At 38.1% G+C, this 19725-nt stretch overlaps 3 protein-coding genes and 1 pseudogene across 3 annotated transcripts; 3 read left to right on the forward strand and 1 right to left on the reverse strand.

The window, feature by feature from the left end:
* The first annotated feature begins 346 nt into the window (after positions 1-346).
* LOC113756626 lies at positions 347-1526 on the forward strand (annotated as a pseudogene).
* LOC113756627 (disease resistance protein RPM1-like) lies at positions 1523-3132 on the forward strand. The gene is made up of 2 exons (XM_027300258.1): positions 1523-2708; positions 2795-3132. Exons 1-2 carry the CDS (start codon positions 1523-1525, stop codon positions 3130-3132), a joined length of 1524 nt encoding a protein of 507 aa, XP_027156059.1.
* A 4419-nt stretch (positions 3133-7551) lies between these two features.
* Positions 7552-10393, forward strand: LOC113756628 (probable LRR receptor-like serine/threonine-protein kinase At3g47570). The gene is made up of 3 exons (XM_027300259.1): positions 7552-8638; positions 8751-9863; positions 9993-10393. Exons 1-3 carry the CDS (start codon positions 7552-7554, stop codon positions 10391-10393), a joined length of 2601 nt encoding a protein of 866 aa, XP_027156060.1.
* Positions 10394-15885: 5492 nt separating this feature from the next.
* On the reverse strand, positions 15886-18868 carry LOC113756629. The gene is made up of 2 exons (XM_027300260.1): positions 17558-18868; positions 15886-16011 (listed from the first exon to the last, which is right to left on the reverse strand). The coding sequence occupies exons 1-2, from the start codon at positions 18866-18868 to the stop codon at positions 15886-15888; spliced, it is 1437 nt and encodes a 478-aa protein (XP_027156061.1).
* Between the last annotated feature and the right edge of the window lie 857 nt (positions 18869-19725).

The following is a 19725-nucleotide window of genomic DNA, read 5'->3' on the forward strand; positions in this document are numbered from 1 at the left end:
ATAGCTATCCTTTGCCTATTTCTTAGGTTATGCTCTCTATGCTTTTCTTTTCAAGTAGACTAATCTTTCACTTTTTCTCTACAATAAGTTTTGGTCATTCTGGGCATACTACCAAAGTGCCAAATAAAACTCAACCTGTATACTGGGAAAGGGAAAAAAAACATATTTTCCTAAATTCATATCATTCTTGAGTAGCTATTCTTTTGAAATCATATCATTCTTGAGTAGCTAATCTTTCACAACCTCTGTACTACAAAAGAAAAACAGCACATTTTCCGAAATTTGCAAAAGTTCTCAAAATTTTCTTGATAAGAAAAGTAGCACTTAAGAATTATTTTTCAGCAATATGGCCGAGAGTGTTGTAGGCTTTCTGATTAACCAGCTCTCAGCCTTACTTTCCCAAGAGACCACGCTTTTGGGAGGCCTTCAACCAGATGTTCAGTTCATCAAAGATGAACTCGGAAGCATGAAGGCTTTCCTCAGACAAGCAGAAGCAAAGGAGGACAATGATTCTCAACTCCAAGAATGGGTCAAGCAGGTTCGAGAAGTTGCATATGATACAGAGGATGTTCTCAATGATTTTGCCTTCCGCTTTGCTCGTGGACATGCGGATGGATTGTGTGGCCGCGTTGGAAAGATCTACAACTCAATAAAAAATCTGAAAGCCCGCCATCGGATTTCTTTGGAGATAAAAGATATCAAGGCCAGAGTTGCAGAGATTTCTGCAAGGCGTCAGAGGTACCAACCTCTGTATAGTAGTCAAGAAAGAGACTCCAGCTCTTCCAATGTGGCAAATGCAGATTATGATATTCGTGATCAGGCACTCCTAATTGAAGAAGCTAAGCTTGTTGGCATCGATCAGCCCAAAAAAGAGCTCATCTCCAAAATCCTTGATGACCATTCCCACTTGAAACTAGTTTCAGTGGTGGGAATGGGGGGACTCGGTAAAACCACCCTGGTGAAAAAGGTCTACGATGATGCTGCAGTGAAGAAACAATTTCAGAGCCATGCTTGGATAACTGTTTCTCAAAATTTTCAATTCAAAGTCATCATCAAGAACTTGATTCAACAATTGTACGAGGAAATCAGACAGCCGGTGCCTCCGCAAGTGGAATCCATGGATGGTATTAGGCTCAGCGAATTTGTCAAGGACTTCCTCAAAGAAAGAAGGTACATCCTTGTCCTTGATGATGTGTGGAGTCAAAATGCTTGGCAAACTATCAAATATGTATTGCCTGACTGCAATACTGCTAGTCGTGTTGTATTGACAACACGAATTACCGATGTAGCTTCTGCATCTTGTTTAGCATCCCATGACTTTATCCATATCATGAAGCCTCTCTCTTATGGTGATTCTTGGACCCTTTTTTTGCAATAGAACATTTCAGAGTAATGGTTGCCCTTCAAATCTAGAAGAGGTTTGTAGAAAAATACTAAAAAAATGTGAGGGCCTACCACTTGGAATTGTAACAATGGGTGGTGTTTTGGCTTTGAAGGACAAGGATAAGATAGATGAATGGAGATGATTCTTCATGGCTTTGGCGGCGAGGTAGATGGTAGCGGTGAGCTTGACAGAATTAGAAGGATACTCTTACTCAGTTACAACGATTTGCCTCACTATCTCAGAAGCTGCCTATTATATCTAAGCATCTATTCTGAAGATTATCCAATTAGGAATGTCGATAGTTTACTTTATACATGGATAGCACTGGGATTTATAGAAGAGAAAGAAGGAATGACAGCCACTGATATTGCTATGCGATATCTAAAAGAACTCATCAACAGAAGCTTAATCCAAGTTAAAGACACATGGGCTGATGGCAAATTGAAGGAATGTGGTCTTCATGATTTTCTGCGTGAAATCATTGTTTCAAAATCTAAAGAGCAGAGCTTCACAGCCATAATCACTGGATATTGCACAAGATGGTCTGACAAAGTTCGACACCTGGCAATCCATAACTTCACTGATAACCCTCCACAAGGCTTCAGCAGCTTAAAGTGTCTTCGATCCGTGGAAATATTCGGGTATGAAGATCCTCTCACAACTTCATTTTTGTCCAAGTTTTTATGTGGTGGTCCCAAGTTCCTAAAGGTTTTAAATTTGAGGGGAGCTGAACTGGACAACATCCCAAAGGAAGTTTTCAAACTATTTCATCTCGAGTATCTGGATCTAAGTGGCACCAGAGTTAAAATCATTCCAAAATCTATTGGGCAGCTTCAAAACCTAGAATTTTTAATTCTGGAAGACACTCATATAATGGAGTTGCCTGTGGAAATTCTAAAGCTGAGGAAACTCCGTTCCCTTGTCGTATGCAGAATGGGTGATTATTCAAATAACTTTTCAATTTGGGGCTTTAAATCTCCGGATGGAATTGGAAAGCTTACTTCCTTGGAGAGTTTGGGATTTATAGAAGCAGATAGTGGTAAAATAGTAAGGGAGATTGGGAAGCTCATTCAGTTGCGGAAATTATGGATCACAAAGCTGAGAAGAGAAGATGGAAAGGAGTTGGTCTCCTCCCTCTTGAGGCTGACCAACCTTCGAGAGTTATACATCTTCTCCATTAAAGAAGAGGGGACTCTTGATCTCCAACATTCCGTCTCTCCCAGACTTGGATTTCTTACGAGGCTATCGTTGAGTGGGCGTTTAGAGAAAGTACCGGAATGGGTAATATCACTTCAATCCTTGCGCACTTTAGCCTTGCAGAATAGTGAGTTGAGTGAAGATGAGAATGCAATAGACTGCCTTGGACACTTGCCCAACTGGTAGCTCTTAGTCTCTTTCGTGCTTATGAAGGGGAGACATTGTGTTTTAAGGCTGGAGGATTCCCAAAACTCAAGGAATTAGGCCTTGTGCAATTAAAAAGACTGAAATGGGTAAGAGTGGAAGAGGAATCGATGCCCAATCTCCAACAGTTTTTTATCCTCGGTTGCAAGCTTATGGAGGGCCTGCCTTTGGGCCTCCAAAACTTGACCAAGCTTAATGTTCTTGCGTTGGCTGATATGTCTGATGAGCTAATCCACGAAGTACAGAATTTGGATAAAGAAAGTGAAGATTATCAGACAATTTCTCATATCCCTCAAGTTGGCATTGGACGCTGGATAAATGGTGAATGGAAAACAGAGTTTCTCTAAGAGAAAGATAGGTAACAGACTAGAGGTGGCAATTTGGATTGAGATCCATTTATCCATCCATATAATCCATAAATAAATGGATTTGGATTATCCATTTATAGTATTGGTTTTAAATGGTTAATCAAAGTAAAACCATTAAACTAAATGGATTTATATGGATTATCCACAAAAACCACATATATCCATTTACTTAAAAACCAATTAAAAGAAATGGAAAGGAAATGACTAAAAATGGACCCTCGAGAATTATTGATCCAATACAAAGGCCCGCAGCTTTCTACTATGAAGAGCTTATTCTGTCGCAACCAACCGTTCCATTATTTCACCCGAGCTATGCTGACGTAAGTGGCTCCACCAAATGCTCTGTTCCCCCCCCCCTCTCTTCCGCTATGAAGCAATGGATAAGTACACTGTAGGACTCAATTACGCTAATTATATTTGAGAACTTTGTCCCTCTTTCTTCTCTTTGAGAGGTGCAAATCACATAACTGCTGCCTGCAGTTTCCTTTACTGACCTAAGTTCTTAACATTTTGCAGCTGTTTGATAATGTATAAGAAAGTTGTAATACATACATGTCCAAAAATGATTTGATAGGATCTAAGTATTTTGTCCTCTTTCTCATCCAAATACACCTAAAATTTACAAGTACATAAAAAGTATCTTCATATTACAAGAAATGATAATACAAAAATAAAGTAACAAAATATTTAAATGGATTATAAATGGATAATTGGTTTTTATTTAATCCATTTAGATCCATCCATTTAGATCCATTTATTAAATGGATCTAAATGGATTGGATAAATTTCATCCACCATCCATTAAGTCAAAACCAATTATGAACCATTTATCCATATTGCCACCTCTATAACAGACAATCTGTTGCGATAGTCAACATTTGACTTATGGTGTTTGTTGTCAGTTGTTTTTTTCTACTTCTTATCCTTTTTTGCATATTGGTAAATGGGTATTATTGGGTAATTCATCAAACCCAATTAACCCATTTAGAATTGTCTTCCCCCAAATCTTCTCTCTTCCCCCATCCATTATTTTTTTTCAAATTTTTCATTTTGCCATGATATTAACTACTTTTGTTTCATTATTATTATTTGTTAGTTTTATCTTATCATTTTATTTTCTCTTAGTTTATTAACTTGTTCATTTTTCAACATTATCAATTTATGATAAGTTTTAGCCTTTTTTCTTACTTTTCCAAAATGAAATTTTAAATTTACGCATGAAAAAATGCTAGAGGTTCAACATTTTTGGATTAAGTTTTTATGTTAACTTTTATAGTACTTAGTTCAAATTTTTATATTCTTATTGTTTAATTATTAAATAGTATGTAATTTTACGACATAGAGTACTAATGGAAAAAAATTGATAATTAGGTTTATTGAGCATTATAAATAAATATTTAAAACTAATGATGGGTGCAAAGGATGGTATAAATTGATAACTTAGTTTGCAAAAATGAATTTACATAAAATTAAAATAAATGGGTTATAAATGGGTAATTGGGTTACCCAATTCATGTAATTGTATCAGATATTCATGTAATTGGGTAGTTGTGGCCTTCTTACTTTTTCCTACCTCTTATCTTTCTATTAAAGGCGTGACTCTGGCCAAGCCTTGGATTGTTGTTCAACCACATTTAAGTCCTTAGACAAGTATGTGTTTTCATGTGCAGAAAGATTTGATTTGTACAATTATCTTGGTTCTTTGTAATAAATCTTTTCTTGTGTCTTTTTTTTTTTAATTTCGAAAAAGTTATTTTTTTTTGCTCAAAAACAAAATTCGAAACAGTGTTCTAGTGTCATATTTTGGATTAGGAATCTGAATTTAAACGTGATGGAGTAAATGAAAAACTAAAATATTTTCAGGAAACGCGAGGGACTATATTTAGCATTTTCCCTAATATATTATTAATGATGTTAAAGTCCAAAAAGCGGGCAAAGAATGCCTTCAAATTGCTTTGATGATCAGGACTGGGTCCCTTGCTAAGTCCAAATTATGTGATATAATAACACGATATTGATATATCTCTTAAGTCATTTTCATCCGATATTCCAGAAGAAAATATCCCGCTTACCTAGTTCAAAACTGATTGCTTTAACGTACGCGGATATCTTTTATGATATCATTCTTCTTTTCCCAAGAACAAATACATATCTTGACAAAAGTTTACAGAACCAGCTGACTTGGCCACTAGGATATAGCGTTTGCATTTTTATCTAGGCTTTTCTAAAAATTTCTATAGCGGGTGCCTGTCGGGTCCGACGTTAGGAGGTTAATCACATCTTTTACTTGACATCAGTTGCAGGCTTTCGTAGTATTCCATCAAATGCAGCCTAGATGCTAGAGGTGGCAATTTGTCCCAAGTCCCAATGGATTATCCATGTCCATGGGAACTTTGGGCGGGATGAGTACTGGAATTTGATATTGGGTTTAAAATGGGACAAATCTCAATTGTACCCATTAATTAATGAAAAATTTTGGGAAATACTTGGGTACCCATTGGGCTCAAATAGCACCGTTTGGATTAGCTGTTTTTTGAAGTGTTTTTGAAATATTTTATTGTAGCAGTATATATGAAAAATTTTTACTATAAAATTTTTTTGAAATATTTGATATACTAATATGGATGGGATGTTTTTTGAGTTATTGTATATTACTGTAACATTGTATTTGAAAAACTTATTTTTTGAAAAAATAACCAATCCAAACGGAGTTAAAAATTATCTTTAACAATTTTTATAGTCATAGTAGCGAATATAATCTAGCAATCTTCCTAGTCATTATCCACAAGAATATCCAGCATTTCAGTCAGTTTAGACCTGTCTCATCCTTGGACAATGATGAGGATAAATATTCAACACCCTAAGTGCCTTGGCCATCTTGATATATGTTGGAATATGACTGTATATCTATCTTTTCCTTTATTTGTTAATCCAATTTTAGGTGGGAATCCTGAGTATAAAGCACCTGCATGTTTATTTAATAAAATTAAAAAAAATTTAATAAATAAAAAATATTAAAGTTATATAAAAAATAAAAAATAAATTAAAGGAAAAAAATATGTAGAAAATAGATTTGGAAATTGGGGTGGATCAATCTAAATCTATCCCAAAGTGATCCCGCCCAAGTTAATCCCAAAACACACATGGGTAAGGTCGGACCCAAATCCATATGACTCGATTCCATTTCAAATCCAACCAAATCCCGCCTATTTTGCCACCTCTACTAAATGCCAATCCAAATTGCCAATCCAAATTGCGAATTAAGTAAATGGAAAATTTGACGTAAAGGATTACATGAATTAGCAATTCAAAAAGTTGACTATTGGAGGTGACATTCTTGCTAAATGCAAAGGTTCAACTAAAGACAACAGGTTTTCCCTGTTAACTAATCTAAAAATGCAAATACTTAAATTCCACTCTTGCACATTAACTTCCCCTGTTCCTCGCTCACTTCGATGCATAATACCAAGGGAAAGGTCATTTTCCTGCTTGCGCCATGAACAGGTTAAGCAGGATACTAGTCAACTTCTTATGAAACATCAACTCAGGAGATGATGCATATGCTTTTGTTGCATATATTCTGAGTAGTTAACTATGCATATCTGCTTTTCTGAGCTTTGATTCTTGTACGCAATGGCATATGAAAGGAAGAATTTCAGGCTAGGAGGCTCATCTTGTTTTGTGTTTTATACTCTCTTTCATATCTTTATTACTGCTTCTGCTGCTGCAATTCATTTCGAGACAAGTAATGAGACAGACTACCAATCTCTGCTTGACATCAAGGGTCTAATACAAGGAGATCTATTCCAGGCTCTGAGCTTCATTTTTGTGATTGGCGTGGAGTCACATGTCGCCGGCTTCATCAAAGAGTCACTGTCTTGAATATGTCATCATTTCACTTGGTGGGTTCTCTTTCTCCCTCCATAGGAAACCTTACCTGTCTCAGAGAACTCTATACTCAGGATAACAATTTTCATGGTATGATTCTTGAAGAAGTAGGCAGACTTTTTCGGCTTCAATACATGGTTCGCCATATCGGCCGATACCGATATGTATCGGCCGAGTCGTATCTGGAACGGAAGGAGCCGGTACGATACCGATCCCTGAATCGCGGATATCACCATATCCACGACGACTCGTTTTGACTCGGCCGATATTGACCGATTCGATTCCGTGATACATGATATCGGTCGATATATCCGAGTCAACTCAGAGTCGACTCCGATATTTTTTTAAATTGTGTCTTTTTCACTATTTTCTAATTATAGTAATTTTTTCAAAATTTTTAGAAACTTTAATGTGTTATAATGTTCATATCACCCAATATTCAACCGATATACCGCGATGGATGTGGAACAACTGAGACCGCGATGCGACCGCGACCCGTGATGGCGAACCATGTTTCAATATCTTCGTTTTGCCAATAATTCCTTTAAGGGAGAACTTCCATTAAATATCACGGGTTGTTCAGGGCTAAGTATTCTTGATTTAAGGGGTAACAGGCTCATCGGGGGAATTCAAGATGACCTGAGCACTTTATGTAAGCTTTATGCTCTGAGCCTTTCCCGGAATAATTTCTCAGGCAGCGTTCCACCATCTTTGGGTAATATTTCCTCTCTTCAAATACTTAGTATATCAAGAAACAATCTAGGTGGAAATATTCCAGCTGAGAGTGGTCGGCTTTCAAATCTGCATGTCCTCGAGCTGTCCTCAAATAAACTTTCAGGTGCAGTTCCTCCTCAGCTCTACAACATTTCGACACTCCAGATCTTTTATATTACTAACAATCTATTAAGTGGACGGTTTCCTGCTACTGTAGGATTGACTCTTCCAAACCTTACTTTATTTTTGGCTGATTTGAACCAATTGTTTGGATCAATTCCCACTACATTAGCAAATGCTTCAGGGCTTGTAAAAATTAGAGTAGGACACAATTCACTCACAGGACCAATTCCACAAAATCTAGGTAGCCTGAAAGAACTTCAGGTTTTACATTTTGGCCATAATCCCCTTGGAATTAATGAAGCAAATGATATTAGCTTTATTTCCTCCTTATCAAATTGCACAAATCTACAAATATTGAGTTTGTCAAGAATTCAAATTGGAGGCATACTGCCAACTGCCATTGCCAATCTTTCAACCAAACTCACATCTTTGTGGCTGAATGATAATACTATATCTGGTAGCTTACCTTCTGGGATTGGAAACTTGGGCTATCTCGATGTACGTAACAATTCTCTCTCAGGTATTATTCCTGATTCCTTGGGGAAACTTGTTAAAATGCAGGAGCTTTATCTGTCTGAAAATAGCTTCGCAGGAGAAATTCCTTCAACAATCGGTGACATTTCTGAACTACAGATTCTTGTATTAGAACAGAACATGCTTACAGGTAACATTCCTGTTTCTTTGAGTAACTGCAGTAACTTGCAAGGATTTACTGTTAGTCAGAATCGCCTAAGTGGAGCTTTACCTAAAGAACTTCTTGGTCTTTCATCTCTCTCTCTTGGCCTCCTCTTAATTAGCTCAAAACCAATTCACCGGATCATTATCATCGGAAGTTGGCAATTTGAAGAATCTTGTGTCATTGGATATTTCAGAAAACAAATTATCTGGTGAAATTTCTACATCTATTGATGGTTGTAAGATGTTGGAATATATTCGGTTGAAAGGTAACATTTTGGAAGGCTCTGTACCTTCTACTTTAGGAGAATTGAAAAGCATTCAGGTCATAGATCTATCTCAGAATAATTTGTTAGGGCAAATTCCAGCTTCTTTGGCAAAATTAAACTTCATCAGCACTCTAAATATTTCCTATAATATGCTAGAGGGTGAAGTGCCAATGGATGGGATCTTTGCAAACTATAGTGCCTTTTCAGCACTGGGGAATGGAAAGCTATGCGGAGGAATCAAAGCATTGAACTTATCATCTTGTCCTAAACCTACCAAAAAGAAAGCAAAGCTGTCTACTCCTATAGTAATAGTCATTGCCATTACTATTCCTCTAGCTATAGTTTTACTTCTCATATCTGCCTATGCAATTCATAGACTAAGCTGCTCAAAACAACAATTACCTTTTACCTCTGCAGCAGAAAAACAGAATCGGAAGCTCTCATATGCAGAATTATATGATTCCACCAATGGTTTTTCTTCAGAAAATTTGATTGGTGAAGTTAAATATGGCTCTGTTTACAAAGGGGTCCTCAAACCTGGTGAGCAAATGGTTGCTGTTAAGGTTCTTAAGCTCCACCAACATGGTGCCCATAAGAGCTTCTTGGCTGAATGTGCAGCGTTGAGAAACATCCGCCATCGAAACCTCGTCAAGATCATAACCTCTTGTTCAAGTTTAGACTTCAAACACAACGATTTCAAAGCTTTGATTTTCGAATATGTGCCCAATGGAAGTTTAGAGAATTGGTTACATCCAAGTTCAGCTGAGGAAGAGGGACAAAGCCTAATGAAGCTCCAGTTGATACAAAGACTGAATATTGCAATCGACATTGCGTCCGCCTTGGATTACCTTCATAACCATTGTGCGACACTGATTATCCACTGTGATATAAAGCCGAGCAACATACTTCTAGGTGATGATTTTCGCGCCTTGGTTAGTGATTTTGGCCTAGCAAAATTTCTTTCCTCCATCGAAGGTAAATCCCATCAACATCAAAGCAGCTCAGCAGCAATTAGAGGAACAGTTGGATATGTTGCTCCAGGTACAATTACATGCCTTCTTTAGTTTAAACAATCTTTCAATTAGAATGTGCGCAATTATTCGACCTTTCAATCCCTTCAGCATTTCAGCTAATAATTCTTGTCCGTCCTCCTGGAACCTGAAATTGCAGAATATGGCATGGGTGGAGAGGTATCAACACAAGGAGATGTATACACCTATGGAATTCTATTGCTTGAATTGTTTACAGGGAAAAGGCCTACTGACAGCATGTTCACAGGAGATTTTAGTCTCCATAGTTATGTTAAGATGGCTCTTCCCCATCAGGTAATGGAAATTGTTGATCCAAAGATCTCAATGGAAGCAGAATCCATACCAGGTATAATCACCAAAACAAGCAATGGCGACAGCATCAGTCAGGAGGAATGCTACCTATCGATGTTTTGGATTGGTGTTTCATGCTCTTCAGAAATTCAGAGGGACAGGATGAATATTAAAGATGTCCTCAGTGGATTACAAGCAATCAGGAATGAGTTTGTTCTTAGTTGGAGCATTGTGAATTATGGTTCTTAGTTGTGGATAAATGTTGTACATTCCACTCTTTAAATGCTTTGAAGCAGTACTCAATTTGATTAAATCTATAGAGTTAAAGAAATTTTTGTGATGTGTGTAAAAGCAGTCAACAAGAAGCTCCTATTTACAATCCAAAGTTGGTTAATTGCTTCTTGGAATTTTACTTCTAGTAACCTAAAAAGAGTTATCCACCTCGATTTTTCTTATTCTCTCGTACTCATAAAATTGATAGATCAACAAGGACACCAGTTTCTAGCTAGAGGTTGAATATGTGCACATTTTGGTGCCAGTTACAAGCAAGGGAAGGGAAGGGGATGCAGGAGTTCAAAACTCTTCAAAACAAAGTTAGACTACTCAATTAGTGACCGAATATTCCTTTTGTTGTACAAAACAAAACTTCTTGTTCTCTACAAATGAGTTTTATTGACTATCAAATACTACTAATTATGGTAAGATGAATTTTATTGTAGCATTTTAATTGTATTGGGAATTTTAGTGCCGGGTTTTGATATATTGATAACTGTTCTGATTCAGCATTCTAAAATCCACACTTCATATTTTAAAAATTGCTATTACCTAAGCGGAATTGATTTGGAAAATGTTCATGTAATCCATCCAGATATGATTTATGTGATTCTCAAGAACCCAATTTGGAAAGGCCGCAAAAAAGATAAGTCTAAAAAAATGTACACACCAATAAACAAATATATATATATATATATCAAAAGAAATTAAACCACAACATATATATATATATATATATATATATATATATATAACTGAGAAGTTTCGAATCTAGGAACTCTTAGTTACAATCCTTTCTACGTTATCACCCAACTCAATCCTTCCTCAAAGTACAAAAATATAAAATGTCCACAAATCGAAATCGAAATTGGAAAAATAGAATGTTATTTCACTAAATATTATTGTTTTTAGTTGAAATTGAGGGGCTGTTTGTTAACCTTCGTGTATTACAGTTGTACTTTTGACAAAAATATGAAGACTGCTCCGATTTTTGTTTCTTTAAGGAAATAGAACATTTCTACTTCAAAAATCACTTGATTTAGTACTGAAATTTTTTTTAGTGCATCTGTTTCTACAATTAACATTTTTCTACTCAAAATTAAGTCTATGTATATTGTTTCCCATTTAAAAATAAAAAAATAAATAAAAAGGAAATATAAGAAGAAGAAGAAAAATGGCATGGCTTAATAGAAGAGTATAAATGAGGGAGGGTTTTTTTTTTCTTTTTTGGTTTTTTACTAAAGTCATTCTTTTAATCAAAAATCGACTTTTGAAGACATTAAAACGTTGGAAGTAACCAGCAACCGTAACGAGTGTGTTTGGATTGCACATTATTTATACCTTATTTACACATATTGACTTGTTTGCATCATCAATATATTTTTCAACTATCTTTTTATCTCATACCCATTACATAAAAAAAGTGCTACTGTATTTTTTTTTTTAACAAAATTATCTCAAACACACTTGTTGACAGTTGTATTTTCTTTGGATTATTTTCAAATTCGAATTTTTGAATCACTTAATTGCATGGGGGAAACTGTACATTGCCACTAATATTACCAGTTTTTCTAGAAATACGACTATGTTTGAGTTATTTAGTTCAGGATACGTGCGGGCTTTGGTCGCAATTTTTTTTTTTTTTTATCTTTGCTGTGGCCATGTTGTGAGTTTTGTCAAAAGTTAGCATTAGGTACTCTTCATGTTCTTGTACACGTGTAAAGCCCAGGTGTAGTTTTGGCTATATTGCTCCGTACTAATGTTTGAACAAATCTATTTTATGACTCAGATGATTTTGACATGGAAAAGTTTTAAAATAGTAATAGTAATAAAGACTCTCTAAAATTAATTGTATGAGTATGTCATTTTAAGTCGATTAGTAGAATCATGGTTTTGATAAGTTGTACATGTTGGTATATGGGCCCTTCTATTCTACTTGATCATTTTTTTAAGGGTAAACATTTGATTGCAATTGCATTTTGACCAGGTTTAAATTGTTTGTTTTCGAGCAAATGCATAAATATTTTTTTTCACTTGATATGGACAATGAGAACATAATAACGAATAGGGAATAACATAAATGCTTGATTTCATGTAATTTAATATTTTGTTAGCTGGTAATTATACTACTAACATGAATGCTTGTTTAATAAATGCATTACTTATTCTTAAAGTAAAGGAAAAATGTCAAAGTTCCCAGTATAAGGTAAACAAATAGCACAATACAAACAAATAAAACAAAATTAAAAACATATGTTGTCCTACGACATATTGACAGGTGCCGAACCTGTGCAATAATAAATACCTACTCAAGAAAATTACAAATTTTGTATATAGCGGTGAGTAGGGTCGAATCCACAGGGAGCAGGTAGGAAATTATTTCTTTCCAAATCAGTAGAACAGAATTGGGGGATTTTCAATGGGAGGCACACAAATAAAATAAAATAAAACAAACAAAATTCAAAACTAACTCACAAAGCACAATTCACTGAAAATAGCAATTAACAAAAGTTCTACCCAAAGGATCAACTGCTCAGGCACGGTCCAAATAAATGCTCATCGATGCAAAGATATTTCATCCATTTATCACTAGGTTGGTTATAGCCATCAATAAGCTCTGACAACCAGCTCTTCCTTACTTTTTCGACAGTCAAGGTACGACCATTGACTGCTTCCCTAACCAGATAACAACCCTAGGTACGACCGTAGGAATTTAATTACCCAATTGCATTAAAGTTAGAAGAACCCAACCCTAACCAATAAACACGCTAAGAGGGTTTATTTAAGTTAGATCTTGTGTTTCCCCATCATAAAACCAATTATGGTGGTTGCCACGAGGTGTTAACTAAATGAACAATTACGGATTCTATTTAATTAACGTAGCAGTAGGCTATTAAATTAAATCAAATACCCGGCCGTTGATATTCAATTAATAAAATACCCATGAACAATTAATTCAGAAAACGTACGAATAGTAACAATTGGAAGAATTAATAAAATTCGATTAGATCTCACAGAGGTTATGGACCGCGCCCTCGCGTCGACCTTTGGATAGAGGAGGAAATTAGCCGCTCCTCATCGTGTCAATCCCGCGTGATTTAATTGAATACATTCAATTGATTGCCGAAGAATTGGAAAAGCACAAGAGAAATCTCACGGAATTTAGAAAAAGCGAAAAGCGAAAAGGGTCTCGGTTCAACAGAGCCCAGAAAATCCGCAAACTATCCAATGTCTGGCCGCTAGCCGCAGGCGGAACAAAAGCAAGGAAAGAACAAGAAATAAAGAAAACGTCTGTCCCTACTTTTCTTAAGGAAAAGTCAAACTAAAGCTAAAAGTAGATGATAATCTGAATCTGGCTTTTTCCCCTCTTTTAATAGCCGCCGCAGGAGGTCAAGCAACCAAAAAGAACGTCTGGCCCAATTCTTTTCTTTTTAATTGAAGCCCTTCTTTGAGCCAAGTCACGTCTGACCCAATTGGTTGAAACAAAAGCTAGCTTTTGGAGTTTTAATCCCGTGCTCCTCGCGGTTCACGTGGACCGCAGTCCGGCTTTCGGTTTCGTCCACCTTCCAAGGCGTGGCCACGCCTTGGAACGGTAAGTCTTCTGGAAATTCATTCCGCAAGATCATTTTTCATGCCTACCACCTACAATTCACACAAATATCGAATATGAGTGAAATTCCAATTCTTAGTACCATGAATAGCCATAATTAGGACAAGATAGTAGTGCAAAATATGCCAAATAACCGTTCTATCAAATCCCCCCACACCTAGACAATGCTTGCTCTCAAGTATTTCGGAACTCAGAAGTACAACCAAGAGAGCAGAGGTCATGTAATAGTCTATACTAACACAAGCATCTAGGGTCCCTGACAATATCACCAAAAGTAGAACACACCGGACATGTTGTAATTCAAAGAGTATATACGAATACTAGGAACGCTCAATTCAACATCACGGAATGCCATTACCATAAGCTTGCACATTTATCACATCTCCACCCCTTAAAAGTGAACTAAACACATAAATCAAAGGGACTTTAATAGGGTTGTAATGGGGCTCAGGTGAAAGGCGGGTTAAGAAGGTGTAGATATGGGGTAAAGTGTCAAGAGAATGTCCGAAACTCACCAATAACCACAGTGCTTTATCGGAGGGGTTTCACAAACAAGGCAGTTTTCATTTGCTGTGCCCATTGTGCAAGTGCCCCCAATTTTTTCTCTGTCTCTCTCTTTTTTTTTTTTTTAAATACTGCTCGCAAAGCGTGGGCACGCCTTGTAGCCCATAGCCCTCTGGTCACGAGGTCCCTTCATCAAATCTCCTCTTTTTTTTTTTTTTTCAAGAGGCAGTCCTGTAAGGCGTGGGCACGCCTTGTAAACCAAAGTCCTCTGGTCAGTGGCCCTTTTTCCAATTTCCCCTCCTTTACACAAAGATAGCATCATATAACTCCTAATCTATCAGCACTTTCAACCCCAAAATCGTTGCTTTGCACAAATGATGGATTTCAGACATCCCTTGACAACACAGGGATAAACGAGAAAGTTTAAAGGGGTCTTGGATTAACAAACACGGATATCAACCAGAAACGAAGGACAGAAGCTCAAGTTGGTTCACTATTGGGATATAAAATGAGGGCTTGATTCTTTGTTTTTTTTTTAGATAGCTGAAGAGGGTTAAATCCTAAATGCCCTTATCATTTCAAATGCACCCAGTTCATCAAAATGCGGTCTTGACATGTATAAAATAGCAAGTTCTAGAATGTTCAAACCATGTGCGATACCCACTCAATCAAACAAAATAGAGCAAACAAGAATAATATGCTCAAGTAAGGCTCAAAAGCTCCCCAAAAGTTACAAAAATGGGTAAATTCCAGCATACTCAACATTCAATGACATTGCCAAGGGAAACAAAATGCACAGCCAGCATATACGACCACATACCCACTCACTTTGATTATGTCATTCATCATAGCAACATGCCCCAACACTAACAAGCATAAAAATAACCAAAAAGGCGACTAACTACCATGTTTTTTCATTTTTTCCATTTCTTCTTGTTGTGTTTTTTTTTTTTAAGGTAACAAAGCAAAAAGAACTAATGAAAAAGAAAGTAATGGAAGGAACTAAAGAAGAAAGAAAAAAAAATAATGGAAGCCACTCTAATGGAAGCCACTCCCCCCACACCTAAAACCTACATTGTCCTCAATGTAACCTAGGAAAATAAATTGCAAGGGCAGAGAGAGCGAAAACCTCCCTGACTACTGAAAAGGTGCGGCTGGAGCCTAAGGAGGCGGCGCACAGGTCTGGTGTCCCGCGCTAGCTAGGCGCGCTGCTGGTGTCGCGCCTGAGTGTCGTGCGCGCGGTTGCGCGCCTGGCTGACGCGAGGGGAGGACTGGCGCGCGCGGATCTGCTCGCTATGGGAGCTGGGCGCACGCGAAGGCTCGACCAAAACAAAGAGAAAAGTCTGAAATCCGGTCAAAGAGGTGGACGAGGCGCAGCTGGAGGAGGAAAACCCGTATGATGCAGAAATTGCGCCAAATTCTGTGCTATGCCAGCTACATTGGCATCAACGTTGACCATGCGAGCCTCCAAAGCCCGAACCTAGAAAATTAAGAAGAGAGGAAGAAATGAGGTGAAATCGCGTTTCTGACGCCTTTATTGGGACACAGAAAACGCGATATAAAACGCGCCTTAAACTCGCGTTTTATGAGTCGCGTTTCCTTCACAAATCTTGCAGGAATGAAAACGCGACTGAAAACGCGCCTTAAACTCGCGTTTTCTAAGTCACGTTTCCTGCAGAAATCTTGCAGGAATGAAAACGCGACTGTGTAGGTAAACGTGACTCTGAGTCGCGTTTACGATGTCGCTCTCTCTCTCTTATTTTTTTTTTATTTTTTTTTTTTTGCAAAGCGTGAGCACGCCTTGTAACCCCTACTCTTCTGTCCAACACCACAAAAGCAACCAAAACATTAAGATAAAACTGAAAAATCATAAAGTAAGGAAAAATGATCACAACTAATATTGTAATCCTTGGGTTGCCTCCCAAGCAGCGCCTTTCTTTAACGTCTTTGGCTAGACACAGCACCACTCTTCAGTCTGGATGTAATTGAATTTTCCTTGTAATTGGTGGCCCTCCTCCAGGATCCACATGGCCATTGAGTGCAACTTTTTTCCTAAATTTTCTCTCCATTTTTACCTCATGAATTGCTTTCACCCTATAGGACTTGTTCGCAGCAACCTTGGATTTACCCCTATAAGCAAATTTAGAAAATTCTTGCACAGAGGGATTAGTGGTATACATAGCAAACACAGAATGAGAGTTAACAGGATGTTTCATTGTATCAAAAATATTAAAGTGGACTATTTCTCCATCAAATTCCATCGTGAGAGTACCCTTACTAACGTCAATTTTAGTCTGGGCAGTACTCAAAAATGGTCTTCCTAATATAATGGGTGATGGATTTGGGGCACTTCTATCATCCATGTAAAGCACATAAAAATCAGCAGGAAAAATTAATCCATCTACTTGCACTAAAACATCCTCAACTATCCCATCCGGATAAGCACATGTACGATCAGCCAATTGAATTATTATCCCCGTTTCTTTTAAAGGTCCTAAATTTAGGGAATCATAGATTGATTTAGGCATCACATTAATAGAAGCTCCTAAATCTATCATGGCATTTTTTATACTAGAATGACCAATCTTACAGGGGATAGCAAACATACCTGGATCTCCGCATTTGGGTGGGAGTTTCCTTTGAAGTACAGCTGATACATTCTCTCCCACCATCACTCTTTCATCACCCCTTAGCTTTCTTTTGTTAACGCACAAGTCTTTCAAGAACTTTGCGTACTTAGGTACCTGCTTGATCGCGTCCAATAGGGGGATGTTTACTTGAATTTTGCGGAACACATCCAGGATTTCTTTTTCCTTCTCGGCCCTCTTTGTCTTTTCCAACCTGCAAGGAAAAGGAGGTAAGTTAGATTTAATAGTGGGCGGAGAAGTGAAGGTTACCTTAGGATCCTTGCGAATACGCCCTTCCTCTTCAATTTCCTTCTCTATCTCCTCTTCACTTTTGCTTTTTGAACTTTCCACTTTAGGCCCTTCCAGTTCCTTGTCACTCCTCAGCGTCATGGCACTTACATTCCTGGGATTTACTTCAGGTTGTGAGGGTAACTTTCCATAAGCGTGGGACTCCAAGCGATTGATGGCAGTTGCCATTTGGCTTATTCGAGCCTCCATATCCTTCATGCCTGCTTTTGTGTCCTGCTGGAACTGAGTGGTGCTCATGGTTAAGACTCTAGTTTCTTGCTGGAGTTGAGCCATATTTGTGGTCAATGACCTGGTCTCTTGCTGGAGCTGAGTGGTGGTCGTGACGAGTTGAGTGGTAGTCGTGGCCAAACTCTTGACAATTTCTTCCAAAGAACTCCCTGAGCTTGAGGACGAGGGTTGAGACTTATGTTGCCAAGGTTGCTGAAAACCTGGAGGCCGATTAGAGAATGCATTTTGTGGCCTACTACAATAGCTGAAATTGGGGTGATCTCTCCAACCAGGGTTGTACGTGTTGGAGTATGGGTCGTACGGTCTTTGAGGCGCGGGCACGCCTCCAGCCATGTTCACTTGTTCAGCTCCATCCTCTTGCAACATAGGGCATGAGTCAGTGGGGTGGTCCATGCTTGTGCATATTCCACACACCTTCGCTCGCGGCGCGTCTCTCATAGCTAATTGCCTAACAACTGACGTCAATTCTGACATTTGCTGCTGTAAGGATGAAATCTCTACCTCGTTGACTCTACGGGGAGGGTTGCTCTCACGGAAGCCAAATTGCTGGGAGTTCTCTGCCATGGCTTCGATGAGCTCCCACGCTTCCCTTGGTGTCTTGTTTGCCAGTGCTCCCCCACTTGCAGCGTCGATGATACTTCTATCGGTTGATTGGAGCCCTTCGTAGAAGTATTGGATTAACAGTTGCTCACTAATTTGATGCTGCGGGCATCTAGTGCACAACTTGTTAAACCTTTCCCAGTAGTCGTACAAGGACTCACCGGGGTATTGTTTAATGCCGCAGATCTCCTTCCTCAAACTCGCAGCCCGGGATGCAGGGAAGAATTTTTCCAAGAATTTCTTTTTCAGCTGCGCCCATGTGGTAATACTACCTGCTGGTAGGTAGTACAGCCAATCTTTAGCTGCATCTTTTAGAGAGAACGGGAAGGCTCTCAGTCTAATTTGCTCTTCAGTGACCCCAGGAGGTTTCATACTAGAGCAGACCACCTCGAACTCCTTTACGTGCTTGTGGGGTTCTTCGCCAGAAAGACCATGGAACGAGGGTAAGAGTTGAATTAATCCCGACTTCAGTTCGAAAGCGGTATTCTCAGCCAAAGCGGGGAATGTGATGCATAAGGGCTGGTGAGTCAGCTCCGGGGCAGCCAGCTCCCTCAATGTTTGGTTGTTGGCCATGCTTACTTCGTCTTCCGCTGACTCGTTTGCAGCAAATAAGTGCCCTTCTTTTTGCCTCTTGGTCTTTTGCCTTCGCCTACGCGCTGCCTTCTCTACCTCAGGATCGTATACCAATTCACCTGTGCGAGAAGAACGGGGCATAAACTAGCAAAAATACCAAGAAGAATAAAATAAAATAAAAACTAAATTTAAAAAGAAACAAATAATCCAAACGCCAACTCCCCGGCAACGGCGCCAAAAATTGACAGGTGCCGAACCTGTGCAATAATAAATACCTACTCAAGAAAATTACAAATTTTGTATATAGCGGTGAGTAGGGTCGAATCCACAGGGAGCAGGTAGGAAATTATTTCTTTCCAAATCAGTAGAACAGAATTGGGGGATTTTCAATGGGAGGCACACAAATAAAATAAAATAAAACAAACAAAATTCAAAACTAACTCACAAAGCACAATTCACTGAAAATAGCAATTAACAAAAGTTCTACCCAAAGGATCAACTGCTCAGGCACGGTCCAAATAAATGCTCATCGATGCAAAGATATTTCATCCATTTATCACTAGGTTGGTTATAGCCATCAATAAGCTCTGACAACCAGCTCTTCCTTACTTTTTCGACAGTCAAGGTACGACCATTGACTGCTTCCCTAACCAGATAACAACCCTAGGTACGACCGTAGGAATTTAATTACCCAATTGCATTAAAGTTAGAAGAACCCAACCCTAACCAATAAACACGCTAAGAGGGTTTATTTAAGTTAGATCTTGTGTTTCCCCATCATAAAACCAATTATGGTGGTTGCCACGAGGTGTTAACTAAATGAACAATTACGGATTCTATTTAATTAACGTAGCAGT

The sequence above is a fragment of the Coffea eugenioides genome, unplaced genomic scaffold, assembly GCF_003713205.1.
Source record: "Coffea eugenioides isolate CCC68of unplaced genomic scaffold, Ceug_1.0 ScVebR1_2432;HRSCAF=3458, whole genome shotgun sequence".
NCBI lineage: Eukaryota > Viridiplantae > Streptophyta > Magnoliopsida > Gentianales > Rubiaceae > Coffea > Coffea eugenioides.

Bases quoted from the DNA above. Each gene is read 5' to 3' on its own strand.
- LOC113756629 (XM_027300260.1), bottom strand. From the start codon at position 18,868: ATGGCCAACAACCAAACATTGAGGGAGCTGGCTGCCCCGGAGCTGACT. The intron at 16,012-17,557 runs GTAAGTGCCATG...TTAATTTTCTAG, and splicing joins CTGAAGTAAATCCCAGGAAT to GTTCGGGCTTTGGAGGCTCG.
- LOC113756627 (XM_027300258.1), top strand. From the start codon at position 1,523: ATGATTCTTCATGGCTTTGGCGGCGAGGTAGATGGTAGCGGTGAGCTT. The intron at 2,709-2,794 runs GTGAGTTGAGTG...GTGCTTATGAAG, and splicing joins CACTTTAGCCTTGCAGAATA to GGGAGACATTGTGTTTTAAG.
- LOC113756628 (XM_027300259.1), top strand. From the start codon at position 7,552: ATGTTTCAATATCTTCGTTTTGCCAATAATTCCTTTAAGGGAGAACTT. The intron at 8,639-8,750 runs GTCTTTCATCTC...TGGATATTTCAG, and splicing joins TTTACCTAAAGAACTTCTTG to AAAACAAATTATCTGGTGAA. The intron at 9,864-9,992 runs GTACAATTACAT...CTGAAATTGCAG, and splicing joins AGTTGGATATGTTGCTCCAG to AATATGGCATGGGTGGAGAG.